The following is a 24,082-nucleotide window of genomic DNA, read 5'->3' as shown; positions in this document are numbered from 1 at the left end:
GATGATTTTAGGAGGAGGAAGGGAGGCCATGCCTGTGAGAGCCACAGCCCAGGGGGATTACAGTGAGGCGTCTCCTCAGAAAGGAACCTAGCACACTGTAAAGCTGGAGAGCACACATTCTGGAGTCAGAGCTTCTGTTCACACGCCAGCTCTGTCACTTGTAACTTTAGACATGTTAATAAACATGTTTGTGCCTCAGTGTCCTTCTCTGTTAAATGAAGATGAATTATAATTGTACCAACCTTACTGAATTATAAGGACTGAATGAATTAAGGTTTTCATATGATGAGAATAGATCCTATCACATAATGAATACTTCAAAATTACATAATTGTGAAAATCATTTTTATCTACTGCCTCTGTGTCCACCGTAAAGATGCCCCCTAATTTACTACCTCCAGTAGGACTTTTTTCCAAATCTATTATAAATAATCATAAAATGAACATCTGCATACATATTAATTAATGTATACATTCAAGGATATCCATGAAATAAATACCTAAGAAGTGGAATTGCTTGAAAGATGGGTATGTGCACTTATATTTTAATAGACATGGTCAGATTTCACTTTTTTATGGACGAGTAATATTCCATTGTATTTACATACCCTGTCTTCTTTATCCAATTCTCTATTGATGGGCACTTAGGTTGCTTCCATATCTTGGCTGCTGTAAATACTGCTGCAGTGAACATAGGGGTGCATATATCTTTTCGAATTTGTGTTTTGGGTTTCTTCAGATAAATACCCAAAAGTGGAATTGCTGGGTCATAAAGTAGTTCTAGTTTTAATTTTTTGAGAAAACTCCATTTTCCATAGTGGGCGCACCAATTTACAATCCCACCAACAGTGTATCGAGGGGATCACTGAATAAATTATATAAATGTCTAACCACTATGCTGTACACCTGAAACTAATATAAAATAGTACTGAATGTCAACTGTAACTGAAAAAGTTAATTAATAGTAATTAAGAAATAGATATGGGCAAATTCTACTTCAAAGGTAATGCATGAATTTACACCCGCACAGATAATTCACTCATTCATTCAAGTAGTCATTCCTTTATCAAATATTTATTGAGCCCATATGTGCCAGGCACTGCTCCAGATGACTGACATTCATTAGTGATTAAAACAAAGATTCCTGCTCACATGGAACATGCATATTTTTAGTGGATGGTACATATTAGTAATTCATCATGGTTTTAAAAGTTTTATTTCCCACCTAATGAATTTGGGTTCCTTTTATCATGTTTATTGACCACATGAAAATCCTCTTGTGTGAAGTGACTATTCAAATGTTTCTGCCAATTTGAAAAATATTTTGGGTGTCTTTTTTTATGGTCTTTTATATAATCTACTATAAGTCCTTTCATGGATATATATTCATTGCAACTATTTCTCCCAGTATGTAGCTTGCCTTTTGATTATTTTAAATGGTATATTTTGATGAATAGATAGTTTAAATATTAAGACCTATTTGTAATTAGTGCTTTTTGTGGCCTATTTTCTTAAGCTTTTTTAAAAATTAATTTCAGGTGCACAAAAAAATGTAATAGACATTTATCATTTATATCACTCACACAGTGACAACCCCCCCATTCAGTATCCCTCTGACATCACACACAGGCATTACATTCCCACTGTCTCTATTCTTAATGCAGTACTCCGCTTCTTGTAATATATATATATATATATATATATATATATATATATGTATGTATATATATATAATATATATTATGTATATATTATATATATATTAACTTGTAGTTGACATTCATTATTATTCAGCTTCATTATTATTCATTATTATTCAGCTTCAGCTTCAGGTGTACAGTGCAGTGATCAGGCATCTACATCATCCCTGAGGTGGTCTCCCTAATGAGACAAGTGTCCATTGGATACCCTACAAAATCTTTACATTATTGGTTACATTCCGCAAATTGACTTTTGTGACCCCGTGGCCATCTTGTGGTTACTGACTGTGCTTTCTAATCCCCTCACCTTCCTCCTTATCCCCACACCCCCTCCCATCTAGCAACCCTCAGTTTTTTCCTCTGTGTCTCTGAGAGTGTTTCTGATTTGTTCATTCATTTATTCTTTTCTTTAGATTCCACATATAAGTGAGATCATATGCTATTTGTCTTTCTCTTCCTGACTTATTTCACTTAACATAATGTTCTCTAGGTCCATCCATGTTGTTGCAAATGGTAAGATTTCATTCTTCTTTATGGCTGTGTAATACTCCATTGTATAAATGTACCACAGTTTTTTAATCCAGTAGTCTACTGATGGGCATTTCAGTTGTTTCCATGTCTTGGCTATTGTGTATAGTGCTGCAATAAATGTAGGGGTGCATACATTTTTTTGAATTAGAGTTTTGGATTTCCCTGGATAGATACCTAGGAGTGGAATTGCTGGGTCATAAGGTAGTTCCATTTTCAGATTTTTGACATACCTCCATACTGTTTTCCATAGTGGCTGCACCAATCTGCAATCCCACCAGCAGTACACAAGGGTTCCCTTTTCTCCACATCTGCGCCAGCACTTGTTTGTTGATTTATTGATGATAGCCATTTTGACTGGGGTGAGGTGATATCTCGTTGTGGTTTTTATTTGCATTTCTCTAATGATTAGTGAAATTGAGCACTTTTTCATATGTCTGTTTGCCATCTGCATGTCCTTTTTAGAAAAATGTTTCTTCATATCCTCTGCCCACTTTTTAATTGGGTTGTTTTCTTTGAGTTGAGTTGAGTTTTTTATAAATTGGGATATTAACCCCTTATCGGATATATCATTGGCAAATATCTTTTCCCATTCAGTAGCATCCCTTTTTGTTTTATTAATGGTTTCCTTTGCTGTGAAAAAACTTTTTAGTTTGATGTAATCCCACATGTTTATTTTTTCTCTTACTTCTCTTGCCCAAAGGGATATATCAGTAAAAATCTTACTCCGGGTAATGTCTGTAAAGTTTCTTCCTATATTTTCTTCTAGGAATTTTATGGTTTCAGATCTTACATTTAAGTCTTTAATCCATTTTGAATTTATTCTTGTATATGGTATAAGGAGGTGGTCCAGCTTCATTTTTTCACATGTGTCTGTCCAGGTTTCCCAGCACCATTTATTGAATAGACTGTCTTTACCCCACTGTAATTCTTGCTTCCATTGTTGAAGATTAAATGACCATATAGGCATGGATTTATTTCTGGGCTCTCTATTCTGTTCTATTGATCTATGTGTCTGTTTTCATGCCAGTACCATGCTGTTTTGATTACTGTAGCCTTGTAGTATAATTTGATGTCAGTATCGTTATACCTCCCACTTTGTTCTTATTTCTCAAGATTGTTGTGGCCTATTTTTTTTAATCTTTGCAGAGTTCAAGGTCACAAATACTTTCTCTTATAATATTATTGACTATAATGCCAACTGGAATTGAAAAAAATTTGAAAAAGAGACTTTTTCTTATGTTTCACACTAGAGGTGTTATAGTTTATTTAAAATATGGTTTATTTTTTAAAGGATGGGGAAAATTTGAGGAGACAGTGTTGAGGAATGTCATTCCTGCTATTAGAGGAGAGGTAGATGATAGCTAACACACTGGACAGAAAGCATCTGGCTCGTTCAGATGAGTCTAGAGAGTCTTGCTCTGCAATTTGGTAGCCTCCCTTTCTTTAGAGTGGAATGAAACAGAGTTCATATTCAGGTGGCACAGAGCCTAGCCCAATGGCAACTGGGGTGGTGTCAATGTCCTTTGGGTCAACCAGAGATTTCAAGGTAAAATGCTGTAAAATGTGGGTCAGTAGTAAAAAGAGCTCCATGCGGGCCAGGCCTTCTCCAGCACAAACTCTTTTTCCTAAAAATGACACATAAATTAAATATTCATTTAATTCCATTTCTGAGTTAGCACACAGAGTGACTTTAAAAATATGAAACAACTAAATAAATATATTAATAAAAGACTAATTAACCAATGGATTCTTCTAACTACATTAAAACCTGGCTTTCTTCATTTTCTCAGCACATATTTTTGCATGCGTGCTATATGAAAAAAATCTTTTCTACGTACCCACGTTGGATTTGCTTTGCTGAAGCTTGTCAGTGACATTTTTCTACACACACACACTTTCACATATCCCAATTGGCATGAGACACACAATCTACTTTTCCATCTACCTCCAACCCAAGACTCAACAGCAGATTTACTACTCCTACTTATCTGGACTCTAAAGGATAATCTTAACTTTGTCACGTCCCTGCTTTAAAAAATTTCAAGAGCTTACCATTGCCCAGTATAAAGAGAAACGTCACAAACTAGCCACAAGCTTTACTAATTATTTATCAATCCCAAACAGACTGGCAATTTCAAATGTTATCTCAGATTCCAAGTCATTCCTCCAAATGAAATAGTCTTCCCCTCTGCTCTGCCTGCTGATACTCTCCATATCCTTCTAGATTCAGCTCAGGTGTCTTTTATTGTATGGAAACTTCTTTGACGTGCTTAAGGTACATAATTCACTCCCTTATCTTTTCCACAACCCACAAATTAATGCTTCTAATATAGCACACTTCACATGAAATTATAATTATTCATCTGTCTCACAGATTGGAATATAAACTCTTAAGGTAAGGCCTTAAATCTTGTAATGGTACCCACAGAGTCAGGACAAAAGCAAGCCTGCAAGCCCTGTGATATAAATGGAAATCTTGAGCAGGCTCATTAGGTAACAGTGGCCCAAATACAAAAAGAAAGATAAGGAGGAGTACAGCAGTGTCTTGCTTTGCAATCATCTCTGGATATTGCACGTGATCTTGGGAACACAAGACCAAGGGTTACTTGATACCTATTTTCTTAGATATTTAATCAGGAGCAAATCTCCAAATTTTGACTCTGTTTCAGTGACTTCTATAGGAAAGGCCCTTCACCCTGTATTCTTCCCACTGTTTCTCCTTTGGAGGGTGCTGAAAATTCTTTCTTCACCCTTCCAGGCCCATTCTGTGTGTGTTTGTCTTTTATGTTTACTCTGTGATAAGGAGATTCCTATGGAATGCATAAACCCAGAAGTTAGCTCCCCGCTGGGTTCTGAATAAATTTAGAGGATTAGATGTTGACACAGTCAGAGTATTACTTGCTCACTCCCACCCTGCCAGGCCACAGCAGCGGCTATATTCCTCTACCTAATGACGCATCTCCTGTTGAGGGATCCACTCCCTCTTTGCTAAGGATCTCTTTAGTTTCCAGTAATACCCTCCTTCCCTCGTTCCTTCCAACCAAGGATGGTAACGTCTTGCTGTTGTTGCTAGCCCCTGAGTACTTTACAATACCTTCTTACTTCCCATAATCCTGCTCAGACCTCTGAGAACAGTCTTTTTATTAAACTTTCTTTAATTGACCTTTTTGTGTATGCCACCTATGTCTTTCCAGCACCTTGACAAACTAAAGGAAGATACTCAAATGCTACTTTCTGCAAGAAGTTTCCCCTTACCCTACATCTGCTCTGCCCTCTGCCCCTGCCCACTTCAAAAGGCAAGAATCAGGAGCTTCCCTGTCTGGGTTCCCACAACAGCCCCTCGAGAGCATTTGTCTCTCTGGAGTCTCATTGTTAATTTGCCTGCCTCTCTCCTAGAGAGAGGATTTGTTGTTCACATTTATACCCTTGGATTTGAACATGAGTCTGCTACACATACGGTCCTCAGTGAAGTGTACTGAGTGAACTGGCTTCCCAGGGCAGGTGAGAAAGTTCTTCGTGGAACTGGACGTCTGGGAGGAGCTCGTAGGAATCTCAGTAGTGGGTTACGGGACAGAACTCAGGGAGCAGCCTCCAATCCAAGAAGAACCTGGACTTTGGGAGTGGTGCCTCTGGCCTCCTACAAATGACAATTTGTCCAGACCAGAGTCACCTCCATGCAAAGTCCTGCCTCATGTCATTTGATCCCTGATGTACAGATAAAAATGAAGCTTGCTTGCCTGCTGAAAAAGCCATGAAGTAGTCACTCTTCTTAAAGTTGCCCTTTTCATCCAGGAAGTGGCCAGGATCAAACTGATCAGGGTTGGGAAACTCTTTGTCATCGTGCAGGAGAGAAGTCAGAGATACATATATAGTTGTGCCCTGACATAAAGAGAAACAGATAAATTGGATTATAAAGAAGGTCATAGATTATAGGTCATAGATTATAAAGAAGGTAATAGATGAGGAGACTGAGGCATAAAAAGGAGAATTTATTTACATCATGTCATGAAAGAAATTGATGACCAAGCTTAACAAGTTTTGAATCATATAATGCCAGTCCAGGACACTGTTCACTGATTCCAAGGCCATCTTCTTTAGTTTGTAGCCTGACACCAGCACTCGCTTTTCAGAAAATTTAGGAAGATCCCTGGAGTACATTGTTCTTAACAAATAAATTGCACTATTGTCTAAAAGTGCTGATGTCACTGAAAATCCAACTCATTCTCTTTGAAACCAAGTATGAGATCTTCTTAAAATTCTACTTGAGTGGCCATATTCTTGAAAATCATTTATTTCCCCATCAGGATGAGAGTCTGGTAAGTATCCCCTCCTCCTACTATGTTCTTTCAATTGAATTGTTTCATATTTTATTCATGAAAATTTTGACAAATAAGAGAAACAGATAGTTGGTGAGGCAAAGGGAGTATAGGCTACTGGTTAAGTGACAGAAGTAATAACACATACCCTAGAACGCAGAGAAGTGGACAGCAAATTGGGCTAATGGACAGGCAATGTACTGAAAATCCTGTGGTAATCTAAGCAGTATTGTATTTATAAAATTGTATCAACAAACTAGAAGGAAAAGAGTATGTGGTCAGAGGGTGCGATACCTGAGTTACGATTGGCAATACCTGTAGAAGGTTAGGCCACTTGTAATTCTACTACTGTGATAGTTGATAACCTAAGATTCTTAAGGAGGAGTATAGATGAAATACATAGGATTTCTCACCTTGGGGAGAAGATATTCTCTAAACGTAGTATCCTGAGTCACCAAATGGGGCAGACTGTTGGGGACAAGGTCTATGTATCTCTGGATCTCATGCACCACGGCATCCGTGTAGGGCATGCGGCTCCTGTCCTGCATGCAGGGGCTCCGGTGTCTGCCAACCACACGCTCAATCTCTTCCTGGATTTTAGCTGGCAAGGTAGGAGTCAGAATTAATGTGAAATGGAAAAGACATGAAATGATTTTCTTTTTTATTATTTTTCAATTACAGTTGACATACACTATTATATTATTTTCAGGTGTACAACACAGTGATTAGAGATTTATATAATTTACGAAGTGATCACCGCGATAAATCTCATACTCATCTGACACCATACCTAGTTATTACAATATTGTTGACTACATTCCTTATGCTATGTTTTACATCCCATGACTGTTTTATAACTACCAATTTGTGCTTCTTAATCCCTTCCCCTTTTTCCATCTCCCCCAATCCCCAATGCCTCTTCCATCTGGCCACCATAAAAATGGTCTCTGTATCTATGAGTTCATTTCTTTTGTGTTTGTTAGTTTTTTTTGTTCTTTCAATTCCACATAAAAGTGAAATCATATGATATTTGTCTTTCTCTGTCTGACTTACTCCACTCAATAAAACACCTTCTAGGTCCATCCATGTTGTTGCAGATGGCAAGTTTTCATTCTTTTATATGCCTGAGAAATATTCTATCGTATATATGCACCACCTCTTCTATATCCATTCATCCATTGATGGACACCCAGGATGCCGCTATATCTTGACTACTGTAAATAATGATGCAGTGAACATATGGACGCACATGTCCCTTCTAAGTCGTGTTTTCGGTCTTTGGATAAATACCCAGAAGTGGGATTACTGGGTCATTCTTTAGCTCTTGGTATAAATAGACTTTGTTTTAAAGTCTATTTTGTCTGATATGAGTATTGCTACCCCAACTTTTTTGTTTGTTTGTTTCCATTTTCATGTAATATCTTTTTCCATCCCTTTACTTTCAGTCTGTGTTTGTCTTTCAATCTGAAGTATCATGTAGGCAGCATATGTCAGGGTCTTGTTTTCTTATCCATTCAGCCACCCTGTCTTTTGATTAGAGTACTTAATCCAGTAATGTTAAAAGTCATTGTAAATATATAGTTATTGCCATTTTACTATTCATATTTTTTATTGTTTCTCTTCTCCTTCTCCTTCTTAAAAAAGTCCCTCCAACATTTCTTGTAATACTGGTTTGGTGTTGATCAACTCCTTTAGCTTTTCTTGTCTGGAAAGCTCTTTATCTGTCCTTCGATTCTAAATGATAGCTTTGCTGGGTAGAGTAATCTTGGTTTTATGTCCTTACTTTTCATCACTTTGAATATTAGGTGCCAATCCCTTCTGATCTGCAAAGTTTCTGTTGAGAAATCAGCTGACAGTCTTATGAAAGCTCACTTGTAGGTAACTAACTGCTTTTCTCTTGCTGCTTTAAAGATTCTCTTTTTGTCTTTAACATTTGGCATTTTAATTATGATGTGTCTTGGTGTTGGCCTCTTTGGATTCATCTTATTTGGAACTCTCTTCGCTTTCCAGACTTGTATGTCTATTTCCTTTGCCAGGTTAGGGAAGTTTTCTATCATTATTTCTTCTAATAGGTTTTCATTTTTTTGTTCTTTCTCTTCTCCTTCTGGTACCTCTATGATGAGAATGTTGGTATGCTTGATGTTGTCCCAGAGGCCCTGTAAACTATCCTCACTTTTTTTGGATTCTTTTTTTCTTTTTGCTGTTCTGATTGGCTATTTTCTGCTACCTTATCTTCTAAATCACTGATTTAATCCTCTGCTTCATCTAATCTACTGTTGATTCCCTCTAATGTAGTCTACATTTCAGTTGTTGTATTCTTCATTTCTGAGTGATTCTTTGTAATATTTTCTAGCTCCATTTTCATGTTTCCTATTTCTTTATTGAAATTCTCACTGAGATCATTGCGCATCTGTATAGTCAGTGTTTTGAAGTCTGCGTCTGGCAGACTGTTTGTTTTCATTTTGTTTAGTTCTTTTTCTGGAGCTTTGTTCTGTTCTTTTATTTGGGACATGTTTCTATGTACCCCATTTTGGCTGCTTCCCTGTGTTTATTTCTATATATTAGGTAGGACTGTTATGTCTTCCAGTCTTAGTAAAGTGGTATTATGTAGTAGGTGTCTTGTGGGCCCCAGTGGCATAGTCTCCCCAGTCACCTGAGCCAGGTGCTCCAGGTGTGTCCCTTGCGTGCCTTGTGTGTGTCCTCCTGTTTTAGTTGAGCCCTGGTTGCTGTTTGCACATGAATGGGAGGGACTGACCCTCAGGCTCACTGGCTGAGGACTGCCTGTGACTACAGTGGAAAAGCTGTTGTGCAGGGGCTGACAATAAGGAGCAGGATTTGCTTCAGCAGGGCTCAGGTGCCTGCCCAGTCTTTCCTTTGGATGTGTCATTCTTGGAGGCAGCTGGGTGGTGCTATAGCTAGGTCCAACGCTGGCCACCTGATGTGCTATTCCCGGGGCCCTCTGGGAGGGGCCCCACTGCAGGCCAAGTTCAGCTGCAGCCCGTGCTCTGCTGGGGCCCACCTAGCATCAGCTACAAAGCAATCCACAGGTGGCTTCCAACTTCACTGGGCTTGGAGGTGCCTTGAGAGTCTAAACTGTGAACTGAGGCTGGCTGCTGCTAGTGCCAGGCTTGGGGCTGCTCAGCAAGTGGTACGGGACATGCGGAGGCCAGATTCTGCTTGTTTGGATTTTGAAAACCCTTGAGAGATTTCAGGAAAGTCCACCGCATGAGCCAAAACAGGCTGTTTAAGTGGTAAAGCCAGTTGAAGTGGCTTGGATGTGCCCCAACACTTCCCCTCCCAATTTTTAACCACCATATGTGGCTGTGGGACCCGTCCATTCTGTGTCTCCGTCCTTCTTACCAGTCTTGAGGTCGCTTCTTCTGCATGTCCTTAGTTGCAGGACTTCCATTCACCTAGACTTCAGACAATTTTCAATGATGGTTGTTCTGTAGTTTAGTTGTAATTTTGATGTGGTTGTGAGAGGAAGCAAGCACAGTATTTAACTACTCTGCCATCTTGACCTGGGCTCTGAAATGATCTTCTTAATTATAGTTACATAGTGGTGGGAGATGGGGAAAAGGGAAAATTACATATAGCTACTTCCATGAGGGATAAAAACAAACAGAATTTCAGTTTCCCAGGCAAATTGGAATTTCATTAGAGACTTAAATATATATACATAAAACATAATTGTACCATAAAATTCATTTGTCAACAATGATTCTCTATTTTGCGTACTGTTGTTTGATAGACTTAGGGGTCTAGGATCTTGAAGGCCATGTACAAACATTGTAGTTTAACCCCTTTTTGTATGCCAGGTTTTGTTTTAAATATGTATGTTCCAAGAGGGTAAGAGCTATCCAGTAAATACTTAATAAATAGAGCAATTAAATAAGATGTTTAGCTGACTCGGCACATAGGAACAAGAACTAAGTTAACATTTATTTAGAAAGCAAAATTCAACAGGCATGCTGTATTATTTATTATATAACTTTATAATTCCTCAAAATGGCTCAATGTGTTGAGTATTATTTCATGTAAAATGAAGAAACATGGACAGACACATGCAAAGAAATGAAACTGGACCACCTCCTTACACCATACACAAAAATAAATTCAAAATGGCTTAAAGACTTAAAGGAAAGATCTGAAACCATAAAAGTCCTAGAAGAAAATATAGGAAGAAACTTTACAGACTTTACCTGGAATAAGATTTTTACTGATATATCCCCTCGCACAAGGGAAGTAAGAGAAAAAATAAACATGTGGGATTACATCAAACTAAAAGTTTTTTCACAGCAAAGGAAACCATCAATAAAACAAAAAGGGATCCTACTGAATGGGAAAAGATATTTGCCAATGATATATCTGATAAGTGGTTAATATCCCAAATTTATAAAAAAACTCACTCAACTCCAAAAAAACAAACAACCCAATTAAAAAATGGGCAGAGGACATGAGACATTTTTCTAAAAAGGACATACAGATGGCAAACAGACGTATGAAAAAAATGCTCAACCTTACTCACTAATCATCAGAGAAATGCAAATCAAAACCACAATGAGATACCACGTCACCCCAGTCAAAATGGCTATCATCAATAAATCAACAAACAACAAGTGCTGGTGCGGATGTGGAGAAAAGGGAACGCTTGTGCACTGTTGGTGGGATTGCAGATTGGTGCAGCCCTATGGAAAACAGTATGGAGGTATCTCAAAAATCTGAAAATGGAACTACCTTATGACCCAGCAATTCCACTCCTAGGTATCTATCCAGAGAAATCCAAAATTCTAATTAAAAAAACTTTATACACTCCTGTGTTTACTGTAGCATATACACAATAGCCAAGACATGGAAACAACTGAAATGCCCATCCGTAGATGACTGGATTAAGAAACTGTGGTACATTTATGCAATCGAGTATTAAGCAGACATAAGGAAGAATGAAATCTTACCATTTGCAACAACATGGATGGACTTAGACAACATTATGTTAAGTGAAATAAGTCAGACAGAGAAAGACAAATAGCATATGATCTCACTTATATGTGGAACCTAAAGAAAAGAATAAATGAATGTATTAATCAGAAGCAGTCTCAGAGACACAAAGGAAAAACTGAGGGTTGCTAGATGGGAGGGGGTGTGAGGATAAGGGGGAAGGTGAGGGGATTAGAAAGCACAGTCAGTAACCACAAGATTGCCATGGGGTTACAAAAGTTAATTTGAGGAATATAATTAATAGTGTTGTAAAGATTTTGTAGGGTATCCGATGGACACTTGTCTCATTAGGGAGACCACCTCAGGGAAGATGTAGATGCCTGATCACTGCACTGTACACCTGAAGCTGAAGAATAATGAATGTCAACTACAAATTCATATGTGTGTGTGTGTGTGTGTGTGTGTGTGTGTGTGTGTGTGTGTGTATTTACAAGAAGCAGAGTACAGCCTTAGGAATAGAGACAGTGGAAATATAATGGCTGTGTGCGATGTCAGAGGGATAGTGGATGGGGGGAAGGGGACTGACACAGTGTGAGGGATATAAATGATAAACGTCTAAGTATTACTTTGTTTTGTGCACCTGAAACTAATAAAATATTTTTTAAAAAATGAGGAAACAGATTCAGAAAAGTAAATATATTTCTTAAGGACATCAGGTATTATGTGGTTTTTCTCATTTCCAAACTCACAATCTCAGAAATTGAACAAGACTGAAAGTAATTTGTGTTAGTGAATTATATTTTTCCTTTACCTACAAAGTATATCAAGTTAATGATACATAATTTAAGTAGGACTATCTATTAGTTAAAACAAATGCTTATTAACTTTTCTTATGAGGGAAAGACTCTATGAATGTTAGGAAGTATTGTCATCTCCCTTAAACAGATGAGGCACCAGCATACCTGGAAAGAGGTAATCATGAGTCTGGGGTCACACAGCTACTACTCCAATACCACATTGCCACTTTGGTCAAATGGTATTCAACTACAGCCTGAAGAATGTCTTTGTAATGGAGCATATGAAAATTCTATGGCTTAATAGCTATAAAGAAGGTTAGGAATCTTAGAGAAGATTTAAACTTCACCTTCTTAGGTTGAGATGCTAGACTTTTGTCTAGAAACAAGTGATTATATAAAGTGGTTAGGAACTGTTTATAAAATCAGATGCTTAGTAGAATGGCACAGTGAGAGATGAAGATGGGAAGAAAGAAAAGGAAAATATAAATGGACGTGATGCAAGAAAAAACCCAAATGGGAACTGGAAATGGAAGCAATGGGGAAATATGACACAAGAAGGGTTTTTGCAACATATACAAGATGTAAAGGGTTGGAGAAAAATGGCATATACTATTTATAGTCATAATCAATATAAGTCTTATAAGAGTTAGTGAAGCTATTTGGCTAAAAGAGTCTGTGTCACGTGAAAGAAATATATCACCATCATACCCCACAATGAGCACAGGCAAAGCAATTGGAGGCCAAACTTCTAAATGGCACCATTTGGAAAGCATCTCACCTGCTGTGGGAGAGCAGAAGTTTAAACAGAGTAGAAAGATCTGGTGCTGATGTCATGGAGATAAGCTTTATGTACTTTCAGTTGTACTAAAAGTGTCTTAATGTGCCAAAACATGATATAGTGGTGAAGGAAATAATCCTCTCTGATGAGGATTCAATAAAAAAGAGGAGGAAAAATGGAAAAGTTGCAGTTGCAAGAGAAATCATGTTTGTGAGGAAAAACCTGTTTCTTCTAAAGCGTATAATTGAAAACAATTTTTCATTTTTTTTTTTTTATTTAGAGAATAAGTCCCTTTGGTAGAGAAAGACTGTAATTTTGTTGAGTCAATCTTTAGATTGCAAACTCATTTGAATAGAAGTATCTTTTGATGAAAATATACTTATCTGGACATGGAAGGGTATATCAAGTGATATCTTTTTAGAGAATGAGGAAGGCTAATTCTTTCCAGATCTTAAGATAACTCTGCTTACTTCACATGTCCTGATGCAAATCAAGGACACGCTACAATTTACAATTTTCTTGTATATTCTTTAGGCAGGTGAAGAACGGGATACTCATCAGTGTTACCTGCCAATTTCTACCTGGAATTTCATTCTGCCCACCCTCTGTGATCATACCTGTGACCTGCGGGTGCTTCAGCAGGAGCAGGAGTCCATATTTCAAGGTGATGCTTGTTGTCTCTGTCCCAGCAGAAAACACATCCCACACGGTAGTGATCAAGTTGTGCATGGTAAATTCAGACTGTTTATTGTGCTTTTCCTAGCAATGATATGTTAGAATTACTTGATAAATAAAAAGAGCCTTAAAGATAACATAAAATGACTCAATATAACATCATTATTTGCTTAATTTGCTTATTTGGCAAATTAAGGCAGACATTCGAGAAGACTATCGCTGAAGGTAAAGTTAGATGAGTTGTTAGGATTCCTTCAAATAGTTAAAATAAGTTCAGAGTTACAAACTTCCAATAAGTCCTTTGTGATTCCTCACTTTCTTACTCACAAGAGCAGATCAGTTCTTCCACAATTCTCTCAGATGTAATTTTTATCAAGTTATCACTGCTACTCACTGCCATTTCCAGCATCTATTGTCTATTTTATCGTGTCCAACTTTCTCATTCAAGCCTCCAGAACCACCCACCCCTAAATGGCGTCACTATTCCCAATGTTATCAGTCACTACACCCAGAACAGTTCCTCAATTACAATCAAGATCCTATGAGAGAGCACACTTGATCACTGCAGTTATCATTCCCTAGACTTAGAGTTTCCTCTACACCTACCTTATCTGAGAAGACTTTCTAGTGTATTTCCAAAGGTAAGTCTTTCTAGATTTCTATCCATTCCTGTGTTCCCTCATAGGTTACATCTTCCATTCACGGAACTCATTTTATGAATGACAATATGTGTTTTTTTTATCATTAACATTCCATGTGTACATGCTTGGTTGTGTGTGTGCTTCAATCTGCTCCTAAATAAAGAACCAGCTTTAACATGGTAAATATAAAACCTTCTAAATTATTTTTAGTGAGAACTTAGAAATATCTCAAGCCACCCAATATGGTGTGCACCAGCAATTAATACATCCTCAGGAGGAAGCATTTGTTTTACTATCCCAGTTTTACTGGGAAGATCAAAGCTAGTCCATGAATCACATCACCCACAAAGATGAAGTAGCAGGTCAGGGTCATTTATACCTTTTCCATTTTAATCAGGAAGTAGTCAATAAAGTCTCGAGGGTTATTGAAATCCAGGGAATCTTGGTGTTCTTTCACTTTCTCCACAATAAAATTTTGTTGTTCAGAAATGTTTTTAAATAAATCATTATGACTTCCTGGGAGATAATGCATTACAAAAGGGAAAGTATTATAGACCTGAAAGAGTAAAGAATCATTCATTAATACACTCAGCAAACTATTACAGGCCCATATCAGACACTTTGCTATATGCTGAGTGGATGAAGATGAATAAAACATGCTTCTTGCATTAGAACATACAGTATTTTACCGTATATAATGTGCTCCCATGTATAACATGCACCCACGTTTTTGGCCCAAATTTGCAGGAAAAACCTCTTTTAAGTTTTCAATTCAAATTTTTATTTGTTTACATTTATGTACTTGTTTTGGGTATTATAAGGGAATTTTATCATTTATTTTTTAACATATTATGGTACAAGAAAATATATGTAACAAATAATTATGAAACACAAGAACAGATACAATGTACAAGAAATTTTATGTACCAGGGACAAGTTTATGATATCATTGAGCATCTTTTCATATGTCTATGGCCATCTGTATGTTCTCTTTGGAGAAATGTCTATTCAGGTCCTCTGCTACATTTTGAATTGGATTGTGTTTTTGGTGTTGAGTTGAATAAGTTCTTTATAAATTTTGTATATTAACCTGTTATCAGATGTATCATTGGTGAATATATTCTTGCATTTAGTAGGCTGTCTTTTTTATTGGCATTTTAATTATGATGTGTCTTGACACGGGCTTCTTTGGGTTCATCCTCTTTGGGACTCTGTGCTTCCTGGGCTTCAATGTCTATTTCCTTCTCTAGGTTAGGGAAGTTTTCAGTCATTATTTCTTCAAATATGTTCTCAATGCCTTGCTCTCTATCTTCTTCTGGTACCCCTATGATGCAAATGTTGTTATGCTTGATCTTGTACCAGAGGCCTCTTAAACTATCCTCACTTTTTTGGATTCTTTTGTTGTTGTTGTTCTGATTGGGTGTTTTCTGCTACCTTGTCTTCCAAATCATTTTGATCCTCTGCTTCATTTAGTCTGCTAGTGATTCCATCTAGGGCATTCTACATCTCAGTTATCGTATTCCTCACTTCTGACTGGTTCTTTTTAATGGTTTCTATGTGCTTTTTTATGCTTGCTATCTCGTTGCTGAAGTTCTCACTAAGTTCCTTGAGCATCCTTATAACCATTTGTTGAACTCGGTATCTGGTAGGTTGCTTGCCTCCATTTTGTTTAATTATTTTTCTGGAGTTTTCTCCTATTCTTTCATTTGGGAGATATTTCTTTGTTTCCTCATTTGGGCTGCCTCTTTGTGTTTATTTCTATGTGTGAGGTAGGGCTGCTATGTCCCCCAGTCTTGGTCAGGTGGCCATATATAGTAGATGCCCTGAGGAGCCCAGTGGCACACCTACAGTGGGTGCTCCAGGAGTGTCCCTCATGTGGGTTGTGTGTACCCTCCTTTTGTAGTTGAACCTTAATTGCTATTGGCACATCAGGTGTGATTGACCCTCAGGCTGATTGATTGTCGAGTTTGGCAACTTCCACAGCTTATGGGCTACTATGGAGGAGGCTTACCCTGTGGAGTGGGATTTGCCCCAATGGGCTCCGGTGCCTACTGACGTTGACCTTTGGGTGTGTCACTTTTGGGGCTAATTGTATGGTGCTCTGCTATGGTCTGAAGCTGACCTCTGGGTATGTTGGTCTGAGGCCTCTTGGGAGGGCTCCAGTACAGGCCCAGGCCAGCCACTTCCTGTGATTTGACTGGGACTACCTGGTAGGCTCTACAAAGAAATCCATGTTTGGTCACTGCCTGTGATCACCTGGAGGCATGTGGGAGAGGCCACACTGCAAACCAAGGACAGCTGCTACCAGTACTGGGCCTGGAGTAGATCTACAAAAAGTCCAGGGCACCCCAAATTAGCTTATTTTTCCTTAGGCACTTTATACCCTCAAGAATGTGTACATTGCCCTTCTTCATCTGGCCATTCCCAATCCTAGAATTTACTGACTCTGCTTTAGACAATACCTTCATGACTTAAGGGCACTTGGTAGGCACTGAAGCAATTTATTCAGGTTGGTAGCTTGTATCAAACTAGATAGAGAATCGAGAAATCTATATTCTAGGTCTAGCTCATTTCTTGTCTTGGCTAGGCTACTTTGGAAATATGCATAATAGCTCTGGTGATAATTTCTTGTTCCAAAAAATGAGGAGTTGATTGTTTTGTTCTCCAGGGTCCTTCTCAGGTGGAACACTTTATGACCTTATGATCCACAAAGAATTTTAGTTGTAAATGATTATATATCATAGGTTACTAACATTTTTTTGACAGTGTAGTACAGTAAGAAATACATTTTACATCACCACTCTCTTCATCTATAGATATAAAACTCAGAGAAAAAAAAGTTTCTCAAAAAATACCTTATTATATTTTTGATGCACTATGATATAATATTTTTCTTTCTATTACTATATTTCATGTTTTAAATTTCATTTCAATTCATTAAATTGATTGATAACTCACTAAGTGGTTTCAAATGATAGTTTGATAAACATTACTTTAGCAATTTTAAAATAGGGTAAAGGGATGGGGTAGGCATGAGGAATAGGTTAGAAAATTATTTTCCATTTAAAGAGCACTTTGACTTTACCTGTATCCAAAGGGAGCTTACAATGTTGAAGTTTTCATGAAAATTCTTTAGCAAGGTTGACAATTTCTCATCACTGTAATCAAAACGATTCTGGAATATAATGGAGCAGATCACATTGCAGGGAACACAGGCCAGAAGGAAAGAAGGATCACAGGGAGATGCTAAAAACAATATAAGTTAAAAGTTAGAGGGATGGCTAGATGGCTCAGTTGGTTAGAGCACATGCTCTTGGCAACAGGGTTGCCAGTTCGATTCCCACATGGGCCAGTGAGCTGCGCCCTCCACAACTAGATTGAAAGACAACAACTTGGAGCTGATGAGCCCTGGAAAAAACACACTGTTCCCCAATAAAAAAAATTTAAAAATTTAGAAAAACAGATAAAAGTTAAAACAGAATTTTAATATACATCTTAAGTTGACTGTTTAAAATAATTAAGAAGATTGACTTCTAAGATTCTTTAAGTATAGGAGCTACCTGGACATGCCATCATCACTATAAACTCAACAGGCCTAAAATAAAATGTATTGTCTTTCCCAAAACAAAACTGTGTAATCCAGTCCAATTTATTTATTAAGTTTCCCCCAAGTATTCTCCCACTTAACAATATTCTCCAAATAAGAGCCACAAGGTAATTTACAAGAGGGAGGTCATTAAAAAATATCTTTAAAAGTGTAAAATTTAGCTCTCCGTGTGAATACTTCTTCATGATGCCCATAAGAAACTGAGTGACCTAATAAGTAAATCAAGAGACTACGGAGACTTGAAATCATATTTCACAAAACACAGTTTTAAAAAGTTGGATATACTTTTCTTATAGAAGAGAAAATAATGAGAAAAATTAGAATTGCATTCAGATATTTGAAAAAATGTTATAGCATTGTTAATAGTTTTCTATGTATAATAAAGACACCACATTTTGGTGTCTTTATATATATATATATACAGACATATATATATACAGACATATATACATATATACATATATATATATATATATATATATATACACATATATATAGACACCATATATAATAAAGACACCATATATAAAAACACCATATTTTGGTGTTTGGCTGCTGACAGCTTTTAAGCTTTACCTTTTCTTCCTCTACTCACATCTGGACAAACTGATAAAAAAGCTCAATTGTTCCCTTCTTGGGCACAGTAGGGTGTTTAAACCAAACAAACCCTGGCCAGCACACAGAACCCTCATCTCTACCCCAACCCCCTTTAACCTCCATAAAAAACCTCAAGCCAGTATCCGTTCCCTACCCTGTCAAGCCATTTTTGGAGCCACCCTAGCCTCCACAGAAAGCCTCATTATGTCAATAATGAACCTTTTCATGTACTATTGAGATGTGCTTGGAACCTTCAGTCTCAACATCGAAACCAAATTTTGAGTGGGTGGTCCATCCTGCCTCTTGTGTGGGAACTTCCAAAACACTACAACTCCAAAAACAAACACTTAGCAGGGATCAAAAAGCAAAAGTTACAAGGAAAAAAGGCTCTACTCAACATGTGAACGAAAATTCCAACAGTTATAGTTATCCAGTGATGAAATGGGCTACCCCGAGACTGTGCGGTCCCTATAGCTAGGTGGAATCATACAGTCTGGGTGATCAAAGGTCAGGAAACTGAGAGAAGGTCATATTCACTATGAGAAAAAAATGAACCAGTTAATAATAAATTCTGCTTGAAATATAAATTAAGTGCACCAAATAATTCCCCAGATAATATGTATCGAAACCCAACATTCGTTGACTTACTAATTCCATTTCCAAAATTTTATTCTAAGAAAGTAGTCAGAAATAGGCAATGATTCATATGGATTGCATTGTTTTCATATTAATAGCAACAAAGAACTGAACAGTTTTCTGGCCAAAATTAAAAGACTGGTTAAATAAACTATGGTACATCCAAAATAATGGAATATTGTACTAATCCGTTAATAATGTTCTTAAAAAAGCATTTAATATTAAACATCTGAAACTATTTAATATACTAAATTTAAACACAAGGTTACAGAACAATATATGCAGTATAAGGCTCATATTCTTATTCCTTCTTTTTCTAGGTCTCCCTTCCATTCCTAGATAATATGTGTCAAAAGTCCAAACAATGTTCATTGATACTCTACCACCATTTCCAGAAATTTATTCTAAGGAAGAAATCAGAATTATGCAAATATTTGTAATAATTGCATTTTTAATATTAGCAAAAGTAAAGGGAAACAATCCATCTGGATAGTAATATAACACTGGTTTAAAAACATGATGGCAATTCGAGATATAGAATATACTATTATTTAGTTAATAATGTTCATGAAAAATATTTAAATATTGAGGTTAAAAACCACATGTATCTCATGATCCTGATCTTACTCCTTTCCTGCCAAGTCTCCTGCCCACTCCTTTCTCTTCTATACCCTCTCCTAGTCCCACATGTGCCCACACATATACACACTGTGCAGATTTATGCTATTGCAGCTGACTCCTTTCATACCTACACTCTATGTGAGCTGCAATGCAGCCCTATGCATGCAGAAGGTTTTGGCATGAATTCTACCACTGAACCACCAACGCTTTTTTTTTTCAGTTTTACTGAAATATAATTAACTTTACGTCTTACTACTTTATGTGAGCAAAAAGTAAACTTTTATTGTACATATCTCTCTGTAGTCTTTTTGTAGTAGCATGTAGTCTAGCCAAACTACGACCATTAATTACATAAAGAAATACACACCATTGGTTTTTCTTAATGCTTCCACCAGACACAAGGCTTCCTCTTGAATTCTGTCTTCAATAGTCTTCTTTCCCATTCCCATATTCCGCAAAACCATGAGGGAGAAACGCCGGGTTTGCTTCCATCTTTCTCCATTGCTGAAAACAATTCCTATTAGGCCAAAAAAAAAAAAAAAAAGAGAGAGAGAGAGCGAGAAGAATAACTTCCATTGCCATGAATTATAGCCAAGAGTCTTTATCTGAGGAAATAAGAATGACACTTATGCAGAGATATAAAAATAGGCTGGGCCAGCCTCAGGAATTCCCATTAAGCCCTAGTTCACCTGCTTTCTCTCTTAACCCAGCCCAGGATGTTACCATCAAGACTCTTGGTTTTACAGAGTCTGAAAATATTCCAAACTTACGTTGGTTCCATGCATACTATGCAAGCTTCCTAAAATAGCTTTTGGCAACCATGACTCAGGACATAAAACAAAATATGTGGTGAACAGGATCATTTAGTCAATTTCGTCTCCCCTCTTTTCTCTCTTTCTCATTATCTTTACAGGCTGTAATTTAAAATGAACATGACTTAGTCACAGATTCACAGAACATTAATGGTTGGTTGGTTTGGTCTCATTGGATTTAATGTTTCACGGAGACATTGTGTTACCTTCATAATTTTAAATATTGATTAATGATCCTGTATAGAAAAATGTCATCATTATGACATTTTCATAAATTTCTCTAAATGTTTATAATGTCTCAATTCCTTAGCCTATTTGGAATCTTTGCAACTTACAAATCTACACACACACATCCCCCAAATTGAAGCATACCTGATCCCTGGAAGATTTTGTCTATCACTGGAAAACTGCCTCTGCCAGAAAACTCCTCACTCCGATCAATCAGGGCTTCCTTCACTGCTTCATATCCATACAGCACCACAGTGGGGTTCATGCCAAAATACACGGTGAACACAGGGCCATACTCTTCTGCTAGCTAGCAATGGAACAGAAGATACAGGTTAGTGAGAATTTCAAAACTAAAAATGTAGACAAGTGAGGAAAATACTTTTAAACTTACCAAAGAGACATTTTAATATTCTTTCAGCCATTATAAAAGATTTCCACCTGAAACTAATATAACTAATGTAATATTGTATACCAACTATCCTTAAATTTTTTAAAAAAGAAAAAAAGTACGTATTTTGGAAAAAATAAGAAAATACAAGTCATTGAATAAAAAAAAGTTTTTAATTCAACTTCTAGAGCCAGTAATCTAATAATAAATCACTTTACTTAAATGGTAATTATCATTATATTATTTGCTACTATTCTCACCATCAATAGTTATCCTTTATTCAGCTCCTACTGTGTGACAGGGTCTGTATCATAAATGTTATGCATATTATTTTATTAACTTCTTTTCTGCCAAACCTGTAATTGCTCCAAATTTCTCTTTCCTTCCTATAGGTACAATAAATGATATGTTTCTCTTCCTGTTTAAGGGAAGTTCCTCCATCTTGTCACATGTGTAGACTAATAATCATCCCTCATCATCCATTCTCTACATGTTCTTTTAGCACCAGAGACCACTACATTTTAATAATACATAAAGACATGGCAGCGTAGTCATGGACATTTCCCTGCTTCCTTATGTGGCCACGTGAATAAGTTTCCACGAACTGATGTTAGCAGAGGTGATGTATGCAAATCCTACACTGTTGCATAAATGGTCACAGCATGCTCTCCATTTCTCCCCCTACCCATGGGTTGAAATGGTATCATGGAGATGGCCCTACCCGGACCATGCAAATGAGAACACTAGCCTAGGGACCCAGGATGGTAAACTGCAAGACCGAGAAAGACTGGTTCTCTGAAAGATCTCATAGAACAGAGGCAGTCCACCAGCACTCATCTCTATCATTATGTGAAATAGAAATAAACTCCCATCTTCTCTAAGCCATTGTATTATTGGAGTCGTTCTCTCACGGTAGCTTATTCAGTTTACTATATGATATAGGACTCGTACTCTTTTATCATGTCCAATGTTAGAGTCTTTCTGCTACTTGACAATTCATTCTCCATAAAGCAACCAGAATGATCTTGTCACAGACAAATGTTACCATGACAGTCCTTTAAGCACTTGATGGCATCACATAGCTCTCATGCTAAAGACCAATATCCTTAAAATACTTGTAAGACCTACATACTCGGGCCCCTGTTTACCTCTTCAATCTCATCGCACACTGTATTTTTACTTATTCTCTGGGTTACAACCAAATTGGTCCTTTTTCAGATACTCCAACCAGAAATTCTCCCATTTGAAAAAGTCTGGAACAAACTTTTATCTGTTGTCTGGCTAATGCGTAATCATTCTTTAGATCTCTGCTCCAACTTCACTTCCTAAGAGAACCCTTGGCTGACTGTTCCTCCCACCCCTGGTCCTCCAAGCTATATTGCCTCTTTCTACTATATCCCTGATACATGGCTTGTAATCATACACTTATTTGCATGATTATTTTATAACTACATGCCTACCCTCTAGATTGTAAATTCCATAATGCTATGGTCTTTTTTCATTCACCATTGAAAATCCCCAGCATCTAACATAGTGCCTAACACCAAGTAGGCATTCAACAACTTGTGGAATATATGATATACTAATACCTTGTGTGAAATAATTATTATTCACTTTTTAAAGAAATGGAAGTTAAAGCTCAGAGATATTTTTTAAACTTGCCCAAAACTGTGAATTAACAAGTGGATGCACTAGGGTGCTGACACAATCTTTTTGAATCCAGAGCGAAAACACAAGGAGCTTCCCAGGGCCGTTGTCTGATAACTAGCCATCTCAGGGAAGACAAATTTCAGATAATTCTGTCCAGATTTAAAGAGCTATTGTTGTATAAATAGCTAATAGCAGAGCACTTATTCACTCATTCATTAATCGCATATAATAGAAACTGTGAACGTTTCTGAACATTTAGTTATTTCCTCGACTTCACATCAAAGTGTACTTTTAGGAAAATTTTAGTGCTGTAACTCTGTAATCAGTAACATTTTTTAAAAATTAAAAGCAGTGTCATTACCATTAGAGTTCACCAAAAGGTAATGACTAAAAAGGGGACCTTGATCACAACGTGGACAGGAAATCCCCTTTCTGGCAATTTCAACAGTCATCTCATGGATCTCATTCTCTTCTGCCAGCCTTCCAGCTGTACACCATTTAAATTCACGTCTGGGTATCCAATGGACACTTCCTTTTAAAACCACTTCTTTAAAACATAGTGTCTGGGACCATATTTTATTTATATATAGGGCTGTCTTATCTACTCATTGCCAACAACTGGAATAAAATTAATCATACTTTACCTTGCTTAAGGATTTGGGGATGTTCTTAATATTTATCTGTAGAATATTTCCAAAGATTGGGAGAGGAGTGGGGCCAGGTGGCAGCTTCCCTTTGGCATAGCTTCGGTTCCACAGAAAAAGGAGAATCAAGCAAGACAGACAAATTATCAGGACTGTGAAGAGCTCCATTGATGTACTCTGTGTAAAGTCTATTGAAAGCTTTTTAATCCAATGATTTTATAAATGAGTACACCAAACATGTACTGATCACCAAACATGTAGCTGATCACCAAACATGTACTAAGCCTTTGAACTTTTGGATAAACACTGTTTATCTTCAGTGTACTTTGTGATACTGGTAGAGATTAACACGAAAACAGACAAAATATAAAAAGAACAAAAAACAAAATCAAATATCAACAACAGAATGGTGGTTACCAGAGGGGTAGGGGGGTAAGGAGAGGGCGAAGAGGGTAAAGGGGGTCAAATACATGGTGACCGAAAGAGACTAGACTTTGGGTGGTAACCACACAATAGAGTATAC

The 24,082-nt window shown here is 37.2% G+C and overlaps 1 protein-coding gene across 1 annotated transcript; it reads right to left on the bottom strand.

Moving 5' to 3' along the window:
* Window positions 1–3,674: 3,674 nt before the first annotated feature.
* LOC308508158 (cytochrome P450 2C21-like) lies at window positions 3,675–23,733 on the bottom strand (the record flags this gene model as incomplete). The annotated part of the gene is made up of 9 exons (XM_081074529.1): window positions 23,560–23,733; window positions 21,022–21,184; window positions 20,205–20,354; window positions 17,462–17,622; window positions 14,756–14,932; window positions 13,678–13,819; window positions 6,961–7,148; window positions 5,969–6,110; window positions 3,675–3,856 (listed from the first exon to the last, which is right to left on the bottom strand). The coding sequence occupies exons 1-9, from the start codon at window positions 23,725–23,727 to the stop codon at window positions 3,675–3,677; spliced, it is 1,473 nt and encodes a 490-aa protein (XP_080930655.1). The 5' UTR covers window positions 23,728–23,733.
* Window positions 23,734–24,082: the final 349 nt, after the last annotated feature.

The sequence above is a fragment of the Rhinolophus hipposideros genome (assembly GCF_964194185.1).
Source record: "Rhinolophus hipposideros genome assembly, chromosome: 15".
Classification (NCBI taxonomy): domain Eukaryota; kingdom Metazoa; phylum Chordata; class Mammalia; order Chiroptera; family Rhinolophidae; genus Rhinolophus; species Rhinolophus hipposideros.
The sequence above is the reverse complement of the archived record's forward strand: the minus strand, read 5'-3'. Positions and strand labels throughout refer to the sequence as shown.